Raw genomic sequence first — 16,441 nt, forward strand, 5'->3', positions numbered from 1 at the left:
TCCGCTTACAACTTAAACTACATTTTGTTTGGACACCAATTATATTGTGTTGGGTGTTATTTTTATTTACATACTATGTTCAATATGATTGGTGGCTGGATCCTGGTCATGTCACACCTCCAAGCGGCGATACTCCGTGTGGATTTTGGGGGTGTGACAGCAGGTATGGAAGTTTTTCAAGATGACAAGCCAAGGAAAAAAGATACTGGTAAGAAACCGACTGTTAGCTATAACAAGTGTCCGCCTCCGATCTGGGAAGGATATTCTCCCAGAAAACCAAATGAGGGGCAAGTCGAAAAAGCAGTCAATATAAAGTTAAAAACCGATACAACTGATGAATTACCAGAAAACATTGACATCACGTTCACCTCGTCTGACACTGATCATGAGTCTGAGTTAATCAAAAAGGTGGTCGATCAGGTGTTGGATACTGATGAGGAGTCTGAGTCAAAGTCTGATTCTGGAGGGTCAAGTTCGTCAGTCAACAGTCCAAAATCGATGGTTAAAAAGGCTTACAGTAAAGAGTTTTATTATCAAAATCAAATTTGAATGATGAAACATTTGGAGTAGCATATACTTTAAATGATTCTGACAAATTATATTCTGACAAAGAGTTTCCAATAAGAAGTGTTAGATTTGAAATGATTAAAAAGGTTTTCAAAATGAAAGAAATTAATATATTTGAAATAAAAGATTTAAATCTTATTGGAAAACCTAAAAAATACACTTCAAGAGTTTAACAACGTCTAAACAAGAAAAAGGGTTACAATTCTGGTTCTGGTTTTCAAAAGAAACCAAACCATAATGGTAGCTACAAAAAGAAAGGTTTAGGTTTTATTCCACCAGAAAATTATAAAAATGAGAAAAATTCTAAAACAAAAACAGAATTTGTTTCAGGTGGAAGTGCAGAAAAGGAACAGAAGAAACCTTTCTGGAGGCAATCAAATCAGGAGTTTCTTGCTGAGATGAAGAGAAAAGGAACTGGAGTCTTCCACAGAAAAGATACTTGAACCTGTTTCAAATGCAATGAAGCTGGTCACATTGCATCAGTTTGTTCTCAAATGGAAAAACCAAAACAGGGAGTTTCTGGAAAACTGAAAGAAAAAGTTGTTGATGTTGAAACACCAACTGAAAACTTCAAAATTTTTGAAAATTCTACTCATGAAGTTGGTGAATGTTCAAAGAAAAATTTTTACAAAAAGAAAGCAAAGGACAACCAAGTGTGGGTTGTTAAGAAGGGTGATGAGAAGGTCGGCGATGAACCTGATTCCACAAAATCAGTGAAGCCACAAGTTGAGGTTAAAGATGATGTTAAAATTCCATCTTTGAAGTTTGAAGATATTAAACAAATGGTTGGTAAGGTGGAGATCTCGAATCAATTCTTTTCTGATCAAAAGGAATTTGATGTTGAGAAAACATTCAATGGGAATGTTATGAAAGTTTTTGGGAAAATGGTCGAGGGAAAGGCCAAAGGGGTTAAAGATTTTTATGCAACGAAGAAAGCAACTTTTAACCCAACTGAACAAGAGCTAAAAGAGCTAAAAACACCCAAGGTTGGTAAGACTTGGGTGGAAATTCTTTTCCCTTGAAAATCTGGACTATGCCGGAGATCCCAAATTTGTAATCGTGGATCAGGAATCGGCATCATTCTTGTTATGTTTGTTTTTGTGTAAAAGTTTTAAAGTTGATAAATTTTACAGGTGAAGGATTTTGCCGGAGCTTCCAGGTTGGTAAGTGCGAAGCAGGAATCGACATCTTGATTGGTAAAATGGTTTGTGTAGATGTGACATTCCTACAATTGATATTATTTTGTTCTTACAAGTGGTACAAATGATTCGTCAAGGTGATTAATTTGAACTTGATGTAATCTTTATTCAAGTGTTTTGAAAAACAAGATGATGAATCATATCCCCGAACCTACAAATGGTATTTCTATAAGTGGTAAAAACAAACTTATTTTCCGGAAAAATCATTTGATTAAAACAAACTTAAGTGTTTTGAAATCTTAATGATAAAATAGTTTGTTAAAAGGGGAAGTTCTGATTGTTTATGCCAAGTGGATGGCGATTTGATGTCGGTTGTCACTTTCCTGTATAGTTTGTTTTTAATTTTTTTTGGTGGGTCAAGAGCTCATTTTATTTTCAAATTTTGTTAAATGTGTTTGCATTTTAGGGGGAATAGAAATTTCAGAAAATCCAAAAACATTAGAAAATTTGAAAAAGCCAAAAACATGATAAAATGAAAATGAGTTTTGTTGTGAAAAAGAGGAAATGATAGTACATCAGTGGACTGTCACAACATGCTAAAGAAATGGAAAGTTAAAAATGTGATAAACAATCTCGCTGCGGATATGCCAGTAGGTTTTTGCACGTTTAGTAGATTGTGACGAGATATAAACCTAAAAATTCAAACTTGCTTATTTTGTGGGTAATAACATCTTGGATATATAGGTAACCCCTGAAATCTTGTTTGAAAGGTCTCTCTTTCTGAGATATTAGGTCTTTATACTCAGTGATATCTGGGGTATTATCCCGGGACTTCTGCTGAATGGAAATTCTGACCTAGTCCCCGTATAATACTTTCTGCAAATGCTTGAAACATAGCATCGCCCTCAGCAAATTGATGAAACAATAAAATTGATAGCCATTGCTGTTGTAACAAAAGATCCTCTAAAGGGGACATACCGAAAAGTCGAAGCCGTCATCTCTCTGCGTATACGGAAGTATCGACCTGAGCTCTCACGGCCCTCGCAATTAACTTCTTTACAGATATCATTTGTGGTATACTCACCTGTAAGACTGAATATTGGGATCTGGATACGGGAGTATATTCAAGTAGTGGGACACGCGAATAAGTTTAAGTGCTTAAGACATTAATATCGTATCTCGAAACAGTTGAACTTTGTGTGAAAATTTAAAGTGGACCAATATACTGACAATCTAGGTGAATTGTTTAGAACTTAAAATGAAATCAAGCTTAACGGTGTTGGTGATATGTCTCAGAAACTGATATGATCCTCTTACACAATCTCACAAAAATACTGTTTGTAAATATTTCTTTACTGCATTTCATGATATAAAAAATCCAAAAAGATTTTTAGTGTGTTTTAGCATAAATTTTTGAAAAATTCAAAAAGATTTTCGGCAACTGATATTGGAAAGCTGATTTTCAAAATTCCAAGTGCTAAACATGATGATCATGAAGTGAGAGGGAGTCTATGTTTAATGAAATATGTTTTTGTGTAAATCAAACAAGTGGTTCATCATGCATGTAGTAAGAGAGAGCTTGAGTTAGTGCATATATCTATATTTGAAATGTGTAAATGTGATGTTTATTTTGAGGTAGAGATTGTTGCAGGTATAAGTTTGAGCCAGGCGATGATCTTGAACATGTGAAAGCCAGGATTCCGATGCCTAAGAACTCTGTATTGAAGAATAGAGCTAGGTGATCTTGGGATATGAGTCAGACTATGATCCTGAAGCGCTGATGAACTTAAAGAATACCAGCACATTGTTAGGGGGAGTCTGTTGATGCTGATTGAGAAAGTAAAGCCACGAGACTGATAAAGACTGAAGTTGCAAAGACTCGACACATGCGACTCGTCAACATCTGAGGGGGAGTCTGTTAGTGCATGCATCTGTCGACTTCGTCTAGTATCGAGTCTTAGTTTAGATTGTATAGTTCAGGGCACGTAGATAATTTTTTTTAACATAGCCGTTGGCCAACGGCTAGTTAGGTTTGGCCATTGAGAGCCCGCCATGTCATATTGATAGACCCGCCCCACGCCCGGCTTTAAACTCCCGCCCCTTGGGCCACGCCCAAACCCAAGCCCACCCGGAGTGATGGCTTGGGCGTTTTCAGCCAACCCCCGCCCCATACCCCACAACCTGAACACTTTTGTTCTCTTTACCGTTCAAATTCAGTCAATGCCTCACAATACGTTACTAGATAGCAATTAGATGTTTAAGAGAAAACCATGTGGCCTAAGATGTTTTAATTTATTATAATTTATAGAAAAGCTCTTTTCCTTTTCACAACTCAAAATATAGTCAAATCATGAGATTTTAACCTAGTAAACTAATATATTAATATTCATTCACATGGTGTTTACTAATAATCTAATAACTTTTTAAAGTATAAATAGTAAAGAATATTAATTAGAAAGTTTTATTAAAATAATTTAATACTAGAAATTTTATAAAGATTGAAAGGTTGATGCATTTCTCTATTAAAATAAAATATTTATAAAATTGAATTTTTATAAACATGTTTATTTTTTATTTAATTTGATTTTTCTTACATAAATTGCGTTCGTTAATTTTAAAAAAACTAAATACATAGGCGTGTTTAGGTTTTTTTCCACGACATAGCGATATAATTTTTTCTCAAAGCGAAGTTGTATTCAAGTATTCAACAACAACCATACCAGTACAATCTCATCAAAAGCAAAGTTATTAATAGGGTATGAGAGGGATAGTATGTAGGCAAATTAGGGGTGTTCAAAAAAATTCGGATCCAAAACCGAATCTGAAATATCCGAAAATTCGGATATTCAAAAACCGGATTATCTGAATTTTCGGATCCGAATTCGGATGTGGATTTCTAAAACTTTTAGATAATTGGATTATCCAATATCCAAAAACTAATATTTTTTTTAAATATACATAGTATATGCACGCTATGTTTAGTTTGAATAAAGTAAAAGAATAGTAAATAATCGGTTTCGGATGTGGATTTATAAAAGTTCGTTTATTTTAACATTGAAAACTTGGAAAATCGAATATAGGTTTACTTTTAATATATGCACGAAATGAATTTTATGAATTTTTTTTATGAATTCGGATATCCCTATCCGAAATTTTGGATATTCGAAAATCGGATATATCCGAAATTTCGGATACGGGTTCGGATACTAATATTCACTAACCAAAATTTTCGAAAATCTGATTTTTGGATATCCGAAAACTGGATAATCCGATCTTCAACATCCCTAAGACAAACCATACAAGAACCTTAACTCCAAAAATTCTATCTACACATAAAAAGTAGGTTAGAAACATAAAGCTTTTCACAAGAAATCTAAATAGTGGGGCAAAAGTAACTAAACTCGAGCTAAAAATATAAATAAACTCTTGTTATTATTAAACTACAAATAGCATAAAATGGAGAAAAGGTAAAGTTGTAACAATAAAACAACATACACACATAAATGAGAGATTATTTTTTGGTATCATAAACTATAGCAATTGTTGGTATCGTACCGATCCTATAACGAACCAGAGCGGTACTAACATCGGTATTAGTGGAGGTGCTACCGGCATTCGTTTTTATGGTTTTCGGCCGATGTAAAACACATGTCCATATCGTTTTGGGCATATCATGAGCTTTTCTTATGTTTTCTCATTTAATTGTTTACCAAGTGCCGGTACCATAGTAGTACCGTGACGAACCGTACCAATTCCGACCAAATTCCCACATGCTTGGTCGGTGTGAACAATAGTTTCATTTCATCTATTATACCATAAATAATATATGTTTTGAACCTATTTACTTTTAATTTAATTTGATTTCTCTTTAATAACTTGTGTTTGTTAAATTTTATAATAAAAATTGAATAAGCAACTTGTACTCCGATATAAATTCTTTTGAAAATCGATCCGTATTCAAATTTGATATCGTAAACTATACCAACTAACGGTATCATACCAATACCATTACAAAACATACCAATACCAATTAAAACCGAATTCCTGCCGCATTACACATGAGAATTCCACTAGTTTGAGTTTTTATGTCAATGTAAAAACTTTAGAAAAAGTATTTTACTTATTTGAAGGTATCCATAGTTGAACCAAACCCACAAGTATTAAGGGATACGAAATACAATGTTTTTACAATTATTTATATGAAATTACCATAATGCCAATAAAAATATTCAGCCGTCGAGAAGCAGGGATCCTTCATGAATGATGAAAAGTCAAAACGTGTGTAGTACAACTTCAAGTATCGTACAAAATGGGATACAATTGGAAATTAAGCAATATCAAGGGCTATATCCGGTAAATCTCCCCTACCTAATCTTTTTATTTCAATTTAAAAAAGTACATTTTTCTTTATGGATAAGACGCATAAATGGCCCCTTAACTTATGGTCACTTTCCAAATGAGTCCAAAGGTTTAAATTATTATGAGTTTTGACTTTGAATGCACTTCATGCTATAAATAGGCCTTTGAAGTCTAAGCAACCTTTAATGAAACAAACTCAACTAACATAATCTTGTATGTCATGCCATCACACCTAATATTATTTTATAAAAGAGGAAAGATTATTAAGTAGATGTGACTATATTGTCGTGTGCATAAATGGTTGTTATACGAAAATAACACGACTCATTCCTTCCAAAATGTTATGTGCATGGCAAATGAAAGTTCATTTTAGATAAAAAGTTATCATGTATGAAGGTTGGTATTTGTAAGGCACTACCTTATTATGAAAAGCAGTGGCGAAGCTTGACCTGAATGACGGGGGGTCGAAAACGTATATACCCAAAAATTTCTATAGAACCGGGGGTCAAAAACGTATATACCCAAAAATTTCTATACGAAAACTACATATATAAAACTGCTGAGCGAAAAGTTCGGAGGGTCGGGCGCCCCTCCCCACCCCTTCTATACTTCGCCCCTGATGAAAAGTAAGAAATGTCACTTCTTCTTAAATAATTGCTTATGCTTTTTTTTGGGTAAAGGGTTACCCCGGTTAAATTTTATTTCACACAAACAAACAAAACAAGTGAGGGCCTAACGTGAACCCCCAATTCTCAAACATGACAAGCCACATTTGAGTCCAACAAGCAACAAAGCAAAACAAAGCAAAACAAACTAGTCTCAAAGGACAAACTAATGCCAAAAACACACCAAGTCCTTAGCCGCAATCATCATCGTCTATCAATAACCCTCGCGGTAAACTCCATAATTGTAACACTCTCGTCGCTTGGATTGATCTTTTGAACTTCATAGAGTGCATCTTCATCCGGACCGTGTTTAGAATGAGTTCTACTAGCTGGCTCGCACTCCTCTTTTTACTAGAAAACAGCCGCTGGTTCCTCTCTTGCCATACGAAGTAGACCGCCGCACCCACCACAAGCCGACCCACTATGTGAAAAACCTTCTTCGAATCCGCATGCTGAAGTAAATGATTATAAACCGCATCCCAAGATGAAGCAATAGTTCCCATTTCCACTAGATCTCGCACACCTTGCCATATGCAACAAGCATACGGGCACTCAAAGAAGAGATGCTCGTGAGAATCTGGACCAGACGTACATAAGGAACAACACATTAGATTAAAGTTCATATTCCCCGAGGACGCCCAGCTCATCATAACATCCTGAGTCTTTAATTTCTTTTTTATAAGAAGCCACAAGACAAACGAATGCCTAGGAATAGCTTGTGGAAACCACACCATATTAGCCCAAGGAACCACACTTTGACTAGTCCGAATCTCCTCCCATACCATCGAAGTCCCATAGTCTACGATTGAACCCTGACTAGATCTCCATACAACCCTATCCTGTATACTGGGATTCAAGTTAATAGCCCGCATGGTTAAAAGGCCTGGAAATCGCTGAATCCAAGCATTCGGCCACCTCCATCCTCCGAATTCCCACAGCTCCGCAACCTTCGTTTGCATACGAAACCCAGCATTAGTAATCATCCTCGGGGTCAGAAAAGAACTCAACGGACAAGCATCATCCCAAATATCAAACCACGCAAATGTTTTAAGACCGTCCCCAATTTCCATCCATATATGTTTCCGAATAATTGGCCGCAACTGCAACATTTTCCTCCAACTCCAAGCGACATTATTTTTGACCGGAACATCCCAGAAGCTCCGATCACGTAAATGGTATAAATGAACCCATTTAACCCACAAGGATTCTCTACATGTTAGGAGACTCCATACATGCGAGACCATGAGAGCATTATTCATATCCGCCACCCTACGAATACCCAATCCCCCTTCCTGTTTCGGAAGACACAGACTACTCCACTTGACTTTAGCTTTACCTTTGATACTATTGCCTTGAGCCCACAAAAAACGTCTCATCTTTTCCTCTAGTTCGATAGTAACACGCTTAGGTAAGACGAATACCGATGCCCAATAAACATGCATAGATGATAAAACTGACCGAATAAGCTGGAGGCGTCCTGCAAAGGACAAACTCTTCACTTTCCAATCAGTAATCTTTGCCTCCATATTCTCCACTATCCGCTTACAGTCTCCGTACCCGAGTCTACTTGTAATTAGCGGAACCCCTAAATATCGGACCGGAAGGGTGCCCTCCTCAAAAGGCATGAAACTGCGGATGAGGCCCTTCACGCTAGTCGACAAATTTGCAAAATAAGCAGTGCTCTTAGACATGCTTGGAACCAACCCCGACATGTTCTTAAACAGGTTTAAAGAATCCATAATGACCTTAGCCGAGTTCTTATCCCCTCTCGCGAACATGAAGAGATCGTCAGCAAAACACAAATTGATTATTCTTTGCTTCTCACACTTGTTATGGAATCTAAACTCCAAAGATACATCAACTTGTTTCTGCAATATTAAGGTTAATACCTCCATAACCAACGTAAACAGGTATGGAGATATCGGGTCACCTTGCCTCAACCCCCTTTTTCCTTTAAAATAACCATATAAATTCCCATGTAAGCCCACCGAGAAGGAAGTAGTCGAGACACACACCATAATCCAACTAACCATTTTCAGATGAAAACCAAATCCCATAAGAATCTGCTTCAAAAAATTCCAATCAACCGTATCATACGCCTTTTGAATATCCACCTTAAACGCACATCTCGGTGGCCCATGATTCCTATGATAGTTGTGCATTAATTCCTGAGTTAAGAGGATATTATCAGAAATCCTCCTTCCGGGAACAAACGCCGATTGGTTGATGTTCACAATGTCTGCCAACCCCTCTTTAATCCGATTCGTGATAATTTTACTAATACATTTATACAATGTATTACAACAAGAAATAGGTCTATAATCCGAAATCGAATCAGGAGTAGCCACCTTTGGGATCAGCGAAAGAATTGTATGATTCAGCTCCCTCAGCAGTTTACCATTAGTAAAGAAATCTTGAACCGCCCTACACACATCCTTTAAAGTATAAAATGTGTTGGTTAATCGATCTCAATACTTTAAAGTATGAGTAAATTCAACTAGCAAAAAGTTTCACAATGTGATTTGTGATGACTATTTGGGTCAAGAGTATTTTAGATTAGAGGGTTAAATTTTCCTTTCATTTTTTGGTCTTGTTTTGGTATATTTAGTTTACAAATAAGTAAAATACTAGATATTTAAAATAAAGGTAAGCTAATTCAAATACCACATAATTCATGTATACAGTGTGCCCTGAAAGCTATCAACTAAGTAGGACACCTTTCGATAAGTAATTGCCTATCAAGGCTAGTTATTGAGGAAAAAAAACCATTAACTTACAGGCTTAGACTTGGTGATAACTTTGAAGTAGAATGTTTGTAGTCGATTAAGATAAAAGAATTTAAATAGCTTCAATAGAGAACTTGAAAAGAACTAATTTTGATACTAGAAACACAAATGATGAATCTAATGAAATTATACCACATGAGAACACTTTCAAACATCCATGATTTTCTTAAATTATTAAACAATACGTATAAATAACTAAAGATAACTTACTAACATAACACATTCATGTTAGATTAAAAAAAAACCACTATTACAATTTTTTATTAACACTATTTCTAATTAATTTCTCATTTCCAATACATAGACCGTTTAGTCATCGAAACACCAAGTACCGATAAATCTAAAGATACATTATAGCATCTAAAGAAAAAAATGAACTCGGTGCATGAGGTAACAAGGGTGTCCGACAAACTTGGGACTGTTGTACGCATCCTTACACCAATTATTTCCAAGAGGCTGTTTTCACAACTCGAACTCATAACCTTGAGGTCACATGGCATCAACATTATGACATCTAAAACGCATCCAAGGTCTAGGCCATGTTTAAGAAATATCAAAAGTGAAGGGTCTAATTGGAAATTAAATAGAATTATGATTATATGTATTTGGTTACCGGCCCTCACCCACCAACACTAGCGCCTGGGATTCTTATAAACATTTCAATCTCTTTCTCTCTCACCACCTCCGTCCCACACTTTCTCTCTCTAGAAAAAAAAAACATTTCTGAAATACATACAACAAACATATATAGATAGCTGTTTAAGTCGCCCGTGGTATTGCAATGGCGCCGACGTTCAAAGACCTCCAACTGACCGGAATTGGGGGCCGTGATTCAACAGCGATCGATGTAGCTGACGACGATCTCGAGGACGTTAGGCTGCTGGATTCATACGACGACGTTTATGCCAAAAGTAGCGAGGAATCCGGCATGAAGCGAATTCAGGTCAAAGTTACCGGGATGACGTGTGCAGCCTGTTCCACTTCTGTTGAAGGAGCTCTCATGAGCTTAAACGGCGTCGTTAGTGCCTCTGTTGCTCTCTTGCAGCATAAAGCTGATGTCCTTTTTGATCCCAATTTGGTCAAGGTCAGTGTCCTTAATTGATTTCCTATTGTTTCATCTCTACAAAATTGATGTATCATGAATTTAGTTTGTGTTGTTTCTTTAGTATCATATGGATTTTTTAATTGACCTGATGTTTAGTTTTTAAAGCAGGTTGGCTTCTAAAGTTGAATATTTGTAATTATTACTATCAAATTCTTCAGACTGATATGGATTTTAAATGATTAACCTTTTCAATTATCTTTCTTTGATCTTATTCAAAGTTGAACTAATTTGTATCTTTTAGCAGATTCGCAGTTTTTCTTGATGTAGGTTTCCTCTGTTAAAGATAATAATATAAATTCGGTTGGTTTTAAAATAAGATGACAGATTATGGATGAAATCATCATCATCATCATACTCAGTAAATCTCACCAAGTGAGACCCCGGCTCGATTGTAGTTTTGCATCAAGCCTTAGACATAAGGCACATAACACTCAGCAATTGAGACAAATGCCGATTAGTGCATGTACCCCTTGTCTTTCGGCTATCAACGCCACCACATGATGCATGATTAACCATCCCCCTCTTTTAAAGTTATTTTCACGAAATTAGTAAAATAACGTTAGAATTAGTGCACTTTCACTTTTGCCACCCGAGCGCCCGCACATATATACATTATATGCGCATACCGCAAGCGGGGCTGAGATTATGGATGAAAGTACAATGGAAATGAATGAATCACCACAGGCATCTGTCCTGGTTACTTTCTAATTAAAGATGATAGATTAGGTAATGGTTACTTGTAACTTGTTTTTTGCTTTTGTTGTGGAGTGGTTTTGGTTCATAACCTTTACTAAATTTGATGAAATATTTGGATTTATTTAACATAACCGTGGAATGATATGATCTTGTTTATATGCATAATTGCAATCTTCTCTAATGCTCATTTGATCGTTTTTATACAGGAAGATGATGTTAAGAATGCAATAGAAGATGCAGGATTTGAAGCAGAGATTCTAAAAGAACAGAATACTAACCGTACAAAACCGCAAGGAGGAACTCTAGTGGGCCAGTTCACTATTGGCGGGATGACATGTGCAGCTTGTGTTAATTCGGTTGAAGGTATCTTAAGAAAGCTTAACGGTGTAAGCCGAGCCGTTGTTTCTCTACCAACTTCATTAGGGGAAGTGGAATATGATCCTTTAATAATAAGCAAAGAGGAAATTGTCAATGCAATTGAAGATGCTGGTTTTGATGCCTCGTTTGTACAGAGCAGTGAGCACGATAAAATTATATTCGGAGTTGTTGGTGTAATGAGCGAATTGGATGCACAAACATTGGAAGGCATACTTTGCAATTTGAAAGGAGTTAAACAATTCGGTTTCAGTAGGTTATCAAAAGAATTAGACGTTCTTTTTGATACCGAGATTCTTGGTCCTAGATCTTTAGTTGATGCAATTGTTAGAGAAAGTTCCGGAAGGTTTCAGTTGCATGTAAAGAATCCGTTTACAAGAATGGTATCTCAAGATGAGGAAGAATCATCCAAAATGTATAGGCTGTTTACATCCAGTCTTCTTCTCAGTGTAAGTGAATTGTCTTCATTTGATTACGTCTTTTGTTCTCTTGGTTTCTGTTGGAAATGGTCTAGTTGAAGAAAAGGGTTAACTTTGGCCCAAATGGGCTAAACAACATATTTAAACTGCCTAAAACCAAAAAGTGTTTGCGAATTAATTGGTCAAAACAGGCTGGATCTTGTTGGGTTGACCCGTAACACTTGTTTTGTCCTTTCAGTTGACTTTTATAAATAGTCAAAAAGTCTTAAGTATGTTTTGAACAACTGTACTACTAAAAAACAATATAAATTTTGAAATGAAACGATTCGAGAGAGGTTGCTGGCTTTTGATCCATTTAGTCAAAATTTTATTTAGTTTAGTACTTTTTAAGTTTAATACTTTAGATGCTATGCTACATGTTACTGTTATTTTAGTAATAAGTAATACATTCTCAAATTTCATTTAATATGTTGATGATTAAATTCCAAAGAAAAATGGGTATTAGCGGGCTATCTAACCTGAACACATTTGACCCGTTACCCAACCAGACCAAAACCACCTTTTTATCATTGCTAAACAAACTGTTTATCTTAATTTGCAGTTTCCAATATTTCTTATGCGATTCATATGTCCTCACATACCTCTTCTCTACGCCTTACTGCTCAAACGATGCGGGCCCTTCCAAATGGGTGATTGGTTGAACTGGATATTAGTTACCCTTGTACAATTCGTTATTGGAAAGCGTTTTTATATTGCAGCTTTCCGAGCATTACGTAACGGGTCAACAAATATGGATGTACTGGTGGCACTGGGTACGACAGCTGCGTATGTGTACTCTGTGTATGCACTTTTATACGGTGCAATTACTGGATTTTGGTCTCCAACTTACTTTGAAACTAGTGCTATGTTAATAACCTTTGTGTTGCTGGGAAAGTATTTGGAATCTCTCGCAAAAGGAAAAACATCAGACGCTATAAAGAAGCTTGTGGAACTTGTGCCCGCTACAGCTTTGCTACTTGTTAAAGACAAAGGTATGATGCTTCCTGTATATTTAGTCGTTTAGTGATCGTGACATGAAATTTAATGAATTTTTTGTCAATATTAATAGGTGGCAAGAATGTTGGAGAAAGGGAAATAGATGCATTGCTGATTCAGCCTGGTGATGTATTAAAAGTTCTTCCTGGTACGAAGGTTCCTGTTGATGGTCATGTTGTTTGGGGTTCAAGTTATGTGAATGAAAGTATGGTTACCGGAGAATCTGCACCGGTTTTGAAGGAGGTTGATTCATTGGTGATCGGAGGTACAATCAATTTTCATGGTTTACTCCATGTTCAGGCTACGAAAATCGGTTCTGACACGGTTTTGAGCCAGATTATCTCTCTGGTTGAGACAGCACAAATGTCGAAAGCACCTATTCAAAAATTTGCTGATTATGTAAGTACGCTTGTTTATTATCTTCTATGTGTTCTTGTTTTTGTTATTTGAAAATGTCTAGTGCTGTGCAGACTGCATTTGGCATGAATTTATAAAAAGAAAAATTTAAAAATGTGGATCAAAATTTATTGACAATTAGGTAAGTGTGGATTAGAATTAAACTAAAAAAAGATATTTTGGTGGGACGCTTGAAGTGGAGAATGTTGCATTTTCCTTAGGATGGGTGGTGTTGTAAATTATCCTTTGTTTTTCTACATCAAGTACTTGATTCATAATAATATTAAGTCTATCTTCTCATGTTGTAAAGAGTAAAATGCCAAAATCGTCCCTGAGGTTTAGTCATTTTTGCTTGTTCCATCCAAATGACTTTTTTGTGCATTTGAGTCCTTCAGGTTTGCGTTTTATTGCCATTTTCATCCTTGAGTTTGGCAAATTATTTCGACTTTCGTCCCTCGAAATTTGGCCCCCGGGGATGAAAATGGCAAGATTTCAAACTTTTTGGATGAAAATGGCACCTCAGGGACGAAAATGGCATTTTACTCTATTCTAAATGTTTATAAAAGATATAAAAAATATGGGATGCAAACTATCTACTTACCCATATTGTGTTTGGGTGTTTCAGGTTGCAAGCATCTTCGTCCCCACAGTTGTTGGTTTGTCATTTTTGACATTTCTTGCTTGGTAAGTGTCTAATGACTTTTCCATTTACTTATAAACAATTCAACTCGGTAATGTCCGTGTAAACTTTAGACCAACGTAGTAATATCTTTTCTATTTCATATGAATATAGGTATATTAGTGGGTACCTTGGAGCTTACTCAGACGAATGGTTGCCTGTAAATGGAAACCACTTTGATTTTGCTCTTATGTTTGCAATATCGGTTGTTGTAATTGCATGCCCATGTGCACTTGGTTTGGCCACCCCGACAGCAGTCATGGTTGCAACAGGGGTTGGAGCCAATAATGGTGTTCTTATCAAAGGTGGAGAGGCGTTAGAGCGTGCCCAAAAGGTCCAGTATGTAATTTTTGATAAAACGGGAACTTTAACTCAAGGTAAAGCCACAGTGACCACTGTCAAAGTATTCACAGAAATGGACCGTGGAGATTTCCTCAGATTGTTAGCTTCTGCTGAGGTGGATTTAACAGCTACTTTTGTAATTACTTTCATCATACTTTTTAGAAATAAACGATGTGTTAAATTAATTTTCGTTTCAGGCAAGTAGTGAACATCCACTAGCAAAAGCGATACTTGAATACACACGCCATTTTCAATTCTTTGAGGCTAGCAAAGATTCTGAACATCAAAATGACGGTTCAGCAATGTCCGCTTGGCTTCTCGATGTGTTCGATTTCCATGCAGTTCCTGGAAGAGGTGTTCAGTGTCTTATTGATGGCAAACCGATTTTGGTAGGAGTGCTAAATTTCTGTTTGATGATATTATTATTAGTCATGAAATTTTGCTTATATGAGACTCTTTATCAAACAGGTTGGTAACAGAAGTTTGCTGACTGAAAACGGGATAGAGATTCCAACTCATGTTGAAAACTTTGTGGTGGATTTAGAAGAAAACGCAAAAACGGGTATACTGGTGGCGTACGATTCTGAACTAATTGGTGCGGTGGGGGTGGCAGATCCGTTAAAACGAGAAGCAGCTGTGGTTGTTGAAGGCCTCAAAAAAATGGGTGTCCGGCCCATTATGGTCACCGGAGATAACTGGCGGACTGCCAGAGCAGTTGCAAAAGAGGTATAAATTTAATCAACCGGATTTTAATAAATATTTTTTTTTAATAAAAAAAAGAACTTGTGTTTCTGATTAATTCTCTATTTAGGTGGATATTCAAGACATACGGGCGGAGGTAATGCCAGCTGGAAAAGCTGATGTCATCCGTTCATTTCAAAAAGACGGTAGCATTGTTGCAATGGTAGGAGATGGCATCAACGACTCTCCGGCCTTGGCGGCAGCCGATGTCGGTATTGCAATTGGGGCAGGTACCGATATTGCAATAGAGGCGGCTGATTATGTCTTAATGAAAAACAATTTAGAAGATGTGATCACAGCCATTGATCTTTCAAGAAAGACGTTCACTCGTATTAGACTTAATTACGTTTTTGCCATGGCGTATAACGTAATTTCTATTCCGATTGCTGCTGGTGTTTTGTTTCCATGGTTACGGTTGAAGTTGCCACCATGGGTCGCGGGTGCATGCATGGCTCTGTCTTCTGTTAGTGTAGTATGCTCTTCGTTGCTTCTGCGCAGATATAGAAAACCGAGACTTACAACGATATTGGAAATAACTGTAGAGTAGAAAAGAAGGGGGATTACAATGTGAAGAAAGAAAAGAGGGCTCAGTGAGTCTTTTGTGTGTTTGATCTTGATTTATTCATTGCTTTAGTTCATGTATAATCTCTATTTGATGATGTAAATGTCTCGTTTTGCATATTTTTTTGTAGCCTAACTTTCAAGTTATGATAAGAGGTCGATGGTGATGGCAGAACAGTGTGCGATCATTTACATAACAATATTTCACCATCAGCCCTCGTGATTTCACCAAGTAGTCAGTCCCTTAGCAATTATATACGCACTCAAAATGTGTGATAATTTTAGCCCCTGCCATAAACGAAAATGTCAAATTAATAGGTGGTTCTTATATTATAACTAGTAAATTGCTCCGCATGTTGCCGTGGCGTTTCGTAAAAAAATATGTTAAAACCTAAATCAACAATAAGCAGAGGAACGTATTTGACCTGACTTATTTTCGGAAAAAAAATTACAACGAAACGTAAATCAACTTAAATTTATACCCACATATACATAAAAATAAACACGTAAAACTTGATTACAAAGTTTTTAGAAAGTTAAGGGGTTTTAAGTATCAATGCTGAAAGTTGAGAGGTA

The 16,441-nt window shown here is 36.4% G+C and overlaps 1 protein-coding gene across 1 annotated transcript; it reads left to right on the top strand.

Annotated features, from left to right (window-relative positions):
• The first annotated feature begins 10,145 nt into the window (after positions 1-10,145).
• On the top strand, positions 10,146-16,097 carry LOC110895571 (copper-transporting ATPase RAN1). Its single transcript, XM_022142891.2, has 9 exons — positions 10,146-10,600; positions 11,524-12,141; positions 12,713-13,142; positions 13,220-13,545; positions 14,168-14,226; positions 14,336-14,678; positions 14,761-14,952; positions 15,032-15,289; positions 15,375-16,097. The coding sequence occupies exons 1-9, from the start codon at positions 10,298-10,300 to the stop codon at positions 15,849-15,851; spliced, it is 3,006 nt and encodes a 1,001-aa protein (XP_021998583.1). The 5' UTR covers positions 10,146-10,297; the 3' UTR covers positions 15,852-16,097.
• Positions 16,098-16,441: the final 344 nt, after the last annotated feature.

The sequence above is a fragment of the Helianthus annuus genome, chromosome 12, assembly GCF_002127325.2.
Source record: "Helianthus annuus cultivar XRQ/B chromosome 12, HanXRQr2.0-SUNRISE, whole genome shotgun sequence".
NCBI lineage: Eukaryota > Viridiplantae > Streptophyta > Magnoliopsida > Asterales > Asteraceae > Helianthus > Helianthus annuus.